The following is an 8,402-nucleotide window of genomic DNA, read 5'->3' on the forward strand; positions in this document are numbered from 1 at the left end:
CTGTCCTCAACCAACCCAGGGAAACTACTGTTTGCCCCATTAAGGAAATGTATGTGTGTCATTATGGATACACGTCTAATTTTATTTTTGCTTCATTTATACTCTGCCTTTCTCCCCAATGGCTTACATAATTCTTTTCTCCTCCCTTTTCTCCTCACAACAACCCTGTCAGGTAGGTTATGCTGAAAATGTGTGACTGGCCCAAGATCACCCAGCAAGCTTCCATGGCAGAGTAGATATTTGAACTTGATGTCACCCAGATCTTAATCCAACACTCTAACTACTACACCGCACAGGCTCTTCTGCACTTTATGCACAATATAAATCATATTTGATGACATGTGCACCACTAATTAAACTCTATGTGCTGAAAGTAGAATCAGTGACTCTCGCATCTTAGCAACAAAAGGAATAATTGGTCTTCTCTCATCTCTTTCTGTCTTTGCTGGAAGGACTTAAGTGGCCAGGCAGAAAGGGTAATCATTCCACAACTGGCATTGGTTGGGTTCTTGTTCAGTGTCAGTTGCTTCTGTCTCCAAGAACAAGCTTCTCTCCTCCAGCTTTCAGCCCATTTCAGAAATCCCCCCGAAGTGAATTTCCCTCACCAACCACATATGAAACTTACTGTATCTGAGAAAACTACTCAGTTGACAAAACTGCCACTGTTACCAACCGCAAGTAACTGAGGGTTGCTCATCCCTGGGTTTTCAGTCTGGGCCTGGTTCTTAGAACAGTAACTGAGGTGGGAGCTGGAATAAAGTTTACCTTCTTGAAGAGGCCTGGTAGTGTGGCAGAGTTAACTGCCATGTTTTGTGAACACTGTCTAGGGTTGCCAGGCATGGCATTGATGGTGTGACATCACTTGCAGAATCACCAGAAACTCTATGGTAAAACCATAGCTTTTCCAATGATTCATAGGAAGGACTGACATTACATCTGGGTTATCATCTGAAATGAAGACATCCCTTTGGCCCAGTGGCAGTTTGGTGTAGTGGTTAAGTGCATGGACTCTAATCTGAGAGAACCGGGTTTGATTCCCCTCTCCTCCACTTGCACCTGCTGGATGACCTTGGGCAAGCCATAGCTCTGATAAGAGCTGTTCTTGAAAAAGAGCAGTTTCTGTCAGAGCTCTCTCAGCCCCACCTACCTCACTGGGTGTCTGTTATGGGGAGGGGAAGGGAAAGGAGTTTGTAAGCCACTCTGAGACTCCTTTGCATAGTGAAGGGCAGGGTATAAATCCAATCTCCTCCTCCTGCTGCTGCTGCCACTGTAGGAGGCCTAGCAACCCTTCCTTTCCGCCTATCAATAGTAGAATTCTATCTACATAATGTTTTGAAAGTGAAATTGCCAAAATAAAGGCTAAGAAGGTTTCATGGGAATGCAATGCAAACATAACCAGGATTCTGTAAAAAGAAATTGAAGCCCTCAAATGAATATTCAGCCTTCAGCCCCCTGAGAGATCTAAAAAGGGCCTAACTATACAGACAAATGTCCTGGTTTTGCTGCCTGCCTTGGACTGTCGGAAGAACAGCCCTGTTGACAAGTTCCTGGCAGACTACAATTAATTGCTAGCAGACTATTTCCCCATAGTTTGCAGGTCTGATCTGCGTAAGTATAATATACAGGCAATCTGCCTTTTATTTACTCATCCTGACAGGCCAGATAACTACCTGGATTACCTTTATAGCTGTATAAGTTTCCCTCCTTTAAAGAACAGTGATCATATTACTTAATTAATTGAAGGAAATTTATATTTTGGTAGGAATTGCTTAGTATTTTACTTCTAATACCCTGGAGTTGTCTGTTGCCTATTTCAGATCGATCATTCTCTGTGATAACCAGACTACAATATCTGCTGCCATTTTCTCTTTAGTTTAATTTCAAAGATGGCTTTGTATGTAGCTCCCTGGAGACCTATATTGACTAATTCCGTTTTGCTGTAATTAAAGGAGAAAAGGGGGAAGGAAGTCATAAATGGGATTTAAAGGAAAGCTTTTATATTGAATTTTGAGAGTTACATTTTATAAAACTTAAATGCTGACCCCAAAGGATTTTCTAAAAATTTAATTTAGGCTGTAGCCAAATGTGCACCTTTAAAAAGTAGAATTTGTATTCAGTCCCCTTCTGTGTGCTATAAATAGACTTCCATCTATTTTAAATAGCATGTTTCTGCCTATGTGTACTGCTATAGTAGTTTCCAGTTGCCTTGTAAGCAGTCCTGCCCCCAAGGTCTGAGAAGGGCTGAGCCATAATATAAAAATATTAGATCTTTCTATTTTTGTTTCATCAGGTTTGTTACAGACTTCAGGGCCATGAGATAAATAAATTTAAAATTAGCACAAACAATTGTATTTCCAGCTCTTCCCATAAATTAGGGTTTCATTGTCAATCAAACTATCAGACCAGTTCTTTGCTCTTTCGTAGTCTCCACATCCAGGGGCAATATACCTCTGAATAGAAGTTGCATAGGGAAAAAGACAATGAACAATATTAATCCTTTTCTGCAGACATTAAAGCTACCTGATATACACTGCAAAGAGAGCCAAGAGATTAAGTAGTCATGTTCAACACATTTTAAATACTATTTTTATCAGAAATTGTGATTTTATGTGTGTGAAAATGTATGCATATTTAATCAACTTAAATTATTATGATTAATCAGTACTGTAATGTTGACATCCATTATGTACATAAGTATTATAAAAATAATTTTGCATTGCCTAAAGATATTAGAAAAAATCTTGTAGATGTTAGTTAATATTTAATCTTCCTAGTTCATCCCCCCACCCCAAATAAAAGTGGATAATGGTCCTCTTGCAACCAGGATCACACTCCAGTGTACCAGTTTGTATATGCGCAAAAGATTGTCAGTGTAGCTGAACTTTTAAAAATGCCTGAGTATTACCATGAAATAGAACTATCACACAGCCCATATGATTAAGAAACATTATCCAGAAAGAGTTACCGTTTTGTTCTGCTAGTTGAAATTGGCTGATAATAATAAAGAACTGTTATTTCTGAAATATTTTATTGATCAAAGGAATCTTTCTGTATCTTTGAATTTCTAATTTCAATTACAAATCCTACTTGTCCCATCTCACTGACATGATGAACAAAGGTGAAGAACACAGGGGAAGAATATATGCATATAATTTGGTTCATATTGAATTAATGCAATATAGCAATGAATTTCTCTTGTTTCTTTCCAAACTTCTTGTCATGATAGAAGCAATCCCAGGCAGTTTAGTGCTGTTTCCAAACCCTGCATTTCAGGGTGTTCATATCACATAATTATACCTTGCTCATGTGTCCTCCTATGGATGATAAGGCCTGAGGAACCACTCTGTTAATCCATTCTTTAATCCAATCCATAACCCAGTCAAATGACTGGATCATATGTGCTTCCAAAGTCTTTTAACCTCGTATCATTATAGAGTGAAATTAATTCTCATACGCAGCCTGCCTTTCATTCCTCTGGGAGACTGTTGTAAACTTAGTATATATATATTTAAAGCTATAACATTATGTAGATCAGAGTGTGAGACATTGTTTAATGTATACTTCGTCTTTAAGGAAGATAAATGATGTGAGGTTTTTAGTATTAATAATCTATGAGCATATTTTTTTTCCCCATGTTCCCATTTTCGGTTGTGGTTCTCCTTTACAGATTTTTTTTTTTGGTCTTGATTAGAATTGAAAAGAATTTGTTTGCATCGATCTGCTTCTCTTTTGATGAGAGAGCTATATTCATGCAAAATACTGCTTGGCACTACTTTTTTCCATTTTCTTATTGTTGATCCTAATGCACTCTTGAATGAATGCATGGCCACAAAGAAAGGACCTGCAACAATTCACACATCTTCTTGCAGTCAAGCTTCCTTACTGTCCTCATTCATTTTTCACAGATACCTTCTACATGGTTAAAACTTAACAGCTTGTTTTCAGTGGGCTTGTCTCAAGGGAAGATTACTAAATGCACAGCATGTGCTGCAGAATTTCAGCACAAATAATATATTTACAGGTCAAATGCTTGGGCTTAGCTTGTGCGCTGAGGAAAAAGAGAAGCAGTGCTGAAATTTTGAAGCAAACATGGAAGCCCCTTTTGCGTTGGATTTAAATTTCCTTTCCGAAAGGAAACACTTAAATCTTGCACAGAAACACTTAAAGGAAACACTTAAATCTTGCACTATATAATTCCTTAAGGAATATGATTGTTTCCATAGTAAAATTACAACAATAGAGAATGATAGTTTGTTAGGAAAACGTCTCACATTTTTGTGTAGATGTTAACACAACATAATAATTTGGAGAAAATTGGAGCTCTGGTTTGTTTTGTCTACATATGCAATATGAGTAAATTTACAGTGCAATCATAAGGAAAGTTACACTGTGGTATCCTGCTTATTGGGGAGACTTTGTCCTTTAAACACACTCTGTGTACATGAATTTAGTAGATTTTCTGCTTCCACCAGGAATTAAAATTCCAAATCTATCTATTTTGTTAGAATGACCTAGTGTCTGTATGCTTCAGAGGACTATGTGGTCGTGAGGAAGGACTGTTCTGATATCTGGGATAAGTTTAAACAAATAAATTATTTATAAAAGAATAAAATAGGTCACACGGAGCATTAGGCATGCTAGAGGGACGGAAGATAGGCGGATTTTCCGGGCGCGATCTCACCACCACATCTGGGAAGCGTCGAGCTTCCGTGGTGAATCCGAGGCTTCCTGTGGAAGATGCGCGGTAAAAAACTAGTACCTCCAAGGTACTCGTTTCCTGAAACCGCGGGGCAAGGGCGGGCGTCTGACCGTGTTTCCGGTGGTAGTTCCGGCGCCCGCCCATGTCCCCTCGCAAAAAGGGTTTTTTTTTTCAAAGTCTCCATGGATGCGCACAAGCACCCAAGGGAGCATGCGCACATTTGAGTTTTTTTAAAAAAAACCCAACCCCGTTTGCCCCGTGCCCTGCTTCTTTGCCGCACCGCAGGACTGTGGAGTGATCGGCACCTCCCCCCTACCACGGGACCTCCATAGGTAGGTCTGCTCGAGCAACCGCGCGGTTTTTAGCCCCGGGGCTAACAGCCACATTTCCCCCCCGCATTTTCCTGCCCGTGTGACCGGGACCTATGTTCATGAAAGATAATGTATAAAAGTAAATTCAGTGAAATTTAAGTATGACTAACATTTTTTGGAGTAAGGACAAAGTGGGGGCAATGGTCATTAAACCTGTATCTTCCACAATGTGGATGGAATCTGAAACAACTAATCTGTTAATTCATTTTGACCCTATTCCAGTGTGTTACGTTTGATGAAATTTTGCAGTAAGTTACTTCAAAGATAAAGCTATGCTGTTCTTTCAATATCTTCCAGACAGTGCCTATTTTATTATTTTTATAGATGCAAATGTGTTTATTAGCTAGACAATTAAGTAACTGAAAGTATTTAATTTGTTCTTGGCTAATTAAATACTTCTAATATTACTGTTCCACACAAATGACATTACCCAAATGGACTACTCTCTTCTCTTGCACAACTAAAACAAAACATCATACAGTCTTTGATAAATAGATGTGACTGCCTTTTATTGTTTGCCCTGCAGGTCAGGAGATTTAAGCGTTACTCGACAAAGCAACTAAATGAATTCTGGAAATTTCCCATCAAAATGCCTTACCAGACATACAAATCTAGGGAGGCGCCACTACTGAGCTCAATTGTGACAACCTCACATAAGGATCTCTTATACTGTTAATTTATTTCAGAGTTGGACTAGACCATGTTTTACAGCACTTTATATTTGACAATGTAATATGTAATGTTAGGCTGTTAGAAATGAATGCTTTGCCCAACCCTATCCTACAGAAATGACAGTGTTGTCATTTGAGCTTTGCTGTAATGTCAGCCTGTTATGACTCATAGAGAAAGGATGAAATATTTGATAGTTAATTTGTTCTTTCTGGCGATTTCATTTTTCAGATATAAAATGTTATAGAGAATATTACACAAAAAAGCTCAAGTTGGGAGCAAGGATGAAATAGCAAACCAACCACAGATAAGCTAGGAACTTCTGCATACTTGGATTCTCTTTGAGCCCTGATCAGGGAGAAGAGCAGGATAAAAATTAAAATAAGGTGACTTTGTAAAAATAATGATTTTGCAAAATAACACCCACGCCCCCCCAAAAACCCATAAACTTAAAATGGTGTGATAAGGACTGAACATGGTCCAGGAATACAAAACACTGAGAGCAGTGGACAATAAGTTGAAGCAGAGGTGTCAAACTCATTTGTTACAAGGACCAGATTTGACATAAATGTTACTTTTTTGGGCCGGGCCATGCGTGCCATAAAATGTATTGCCAGGTCCCAGAGATATAAACTTTATAAAGAACACAGGCAAACCTAGCTATTATTTTTTAACTCAAATTACAAACAGCAATTGATTCCTTGCAGTGACAGTAATTGATTTACTGGAGAACCCCCAAAACTCACAATAAATGCATTTAATCATATGCAAGACTAGATGTTCCCCAATGGATAACATAAAAGGGAGAGTATGTTACATTTCCATACATAACCAGTTGCTTGTAGGATGGGTAAAAACCGTGGATGGGCCATATGTGTGACACCCCTGAGTTAAAGGAAAGAAAGGAAGAAGGAGAAATTAGTGTGCTCAAGCCAGACTAGTGTAATAGTTATGGCGATAGACTAGGTCATCGGAGTCTGAGATTAAAATGTCCCCTCACCATAAACCTTGTTGAGTGATATTTGGCCAGTCTTTTCTGTTAATCTAATCTCTGAGTTATCAAAAGGTTGTTTTGAGGATAAAATGGAGGAACAGGAGAGTACCATGGAGGAAAGGTGGAGTAAAAATGTATTCAATAATCAATCCCTGAAAGCTTATATAAGGGAGGATTTGGAAGAGGTTCCCCTTCACCATAATTCCTTGTGAATCCCAGGGTTGTTATTTAAAATATTAAATCTCTTGCCAAATGACTGCATCTTTATTTACATCTGTGTTTACTATGAAGTCTAATTGTAGTTCAGTACACAAAATGAACTACTGTCTGACAATCACTGTAATGCAATGATTCCATCAAAATTACTATAGATAGTAGGATGGTGCATTTGATTAATGATAAATTAGGTTGTTTCATTATTTTCCTATTTGCAACGATTGCATCTCTGATATGGGTTTCTTTCTGTACATTGCAGACGACTTCATTCCAATTACTTATACTGTGACTGCCATCTGGCTTGGCTTTCTGATTGGCTGCGTCAGAGGCGATCAGTTGGACAGTTCACATTCTGCATGGCACCTGTTCACCTGAGGGGATTTAATGTTGCTGATGTTCAGAAAAAAGACTATGTCTGCACAGGTAATGTCATAGGTTTATTGTTTTATTTTGTTCTGTCATTTTATCCTGATGTTCACATTAAAAACTGAATAAACTATCCCAATATCAGTCCTATTTAACTGTCACTCCCTGCCAGTTCCATTCCAGTCGTGGCCAAGCTAAATAGTGTAATAATATTTTAAATTACTATGATTTGTTCAGAATCTTTTCTGAACTGCTGGCCTGTGTTAATGATTCTGTACTTAAATTGTCTTTTTTCAATTGGAGTCTCGCATCATATTAATGTGAAAGAGTAATTAACAAATAATATGATGCCATTTCTCAGGGGAAAACCTTCTGAGCTCTATGTCTGACTAGCATACAAATGGAGTGAATTAGCAAGTGCATGTGAAATACTGGTGTTTAATTTAACGCACTGTGAGCTCGGGTGGGTATATATTCTGACTGAGTGAAGAAGGAAATCTGCTTTGTTTCCCCAGCTATGATATGAAATTTGGGGAGATGTAGTTTTCTTTAAAATAACCCATCTTGTTTTTTCTTGGGTTTTTTTTTTACTTATGATCCCTGTAGGTGAAATCACAAACATTGCTGTTTGAAATGAATATCTTTTTAGGGTTGTATATAGTTATTTTCAGTCTACCGTAACTGATTTTTAAGATGGTTATTGTTAGCTCTGGATAAGTTAGTTCTTCTACAACAGAAGAGTATCTGAATTGTTTAATACTTGGGCAGCATCTAGCACACGTGATAAGTATTTGTTTGGTAACATTCCTTTTGGGTAAAGCATACAATTTCTTCAAGGCTATACAGGTAAACTGAAGGACACATGGGACATATGCATACTGTGTTTGGATGTATGTGAAAGTCTGTCCCCTCATGCTGAGATATTTTTCAGTCCATGAACAATCTGTGCAGTGCATGAAATCTCCCCACTTGTACACTTAACTGTGCCGAGAAATTAATGATTTAGACTAGATTAACTCTGCATAGGACTGCATTGTTAATGTCAGAGATCATATTTGTTTCCTTCAACTGGTTCAGAATGAGATGA

At 38.1% G+C, this 8,402-nt stretch overlaps 1 protein-coding gene across 1 annotated transcript in view; it reads left to right on the plus strand.

Moving 5' to 3' along the window:
• Positions 1-8,402, plus strand: part of SLIT3 (slit guidance ligand 3) — a gene marked incomplete at its 3' end in the record, with an annotated part of 512,561 nt that overhangs the window by 489,317 nt on the left and 14,842 nt on the right. Inside the window, exon 8 of the mRNA XM_015429462.1 lies at positions 7,209-7,372. Within this exon, the coding sequence (XP_015284948.1) occupies positions 7,209-7,372 (164 nt within the window). The remainder of the gene's footprint in view (positions 1-7,208; positions 7,373-8,402) is intronic.

Source organism: Gekko japonicus, unplaced genomic scaffold (genome assembly GCF_001447785.1).
Source record: "Gekko japonicus isolate JY-2015 unplaced genomic scaffold, Gekko_japonicus_V1.1 scaffold212, whole genome shotgun sequence".
Classification (NCBI taxonomy): Eukaryota; Metazoa; Chordata; class Lepidosauria; order Squamata; family Gekkonidae; genus Gekko; species Gekko japonicus.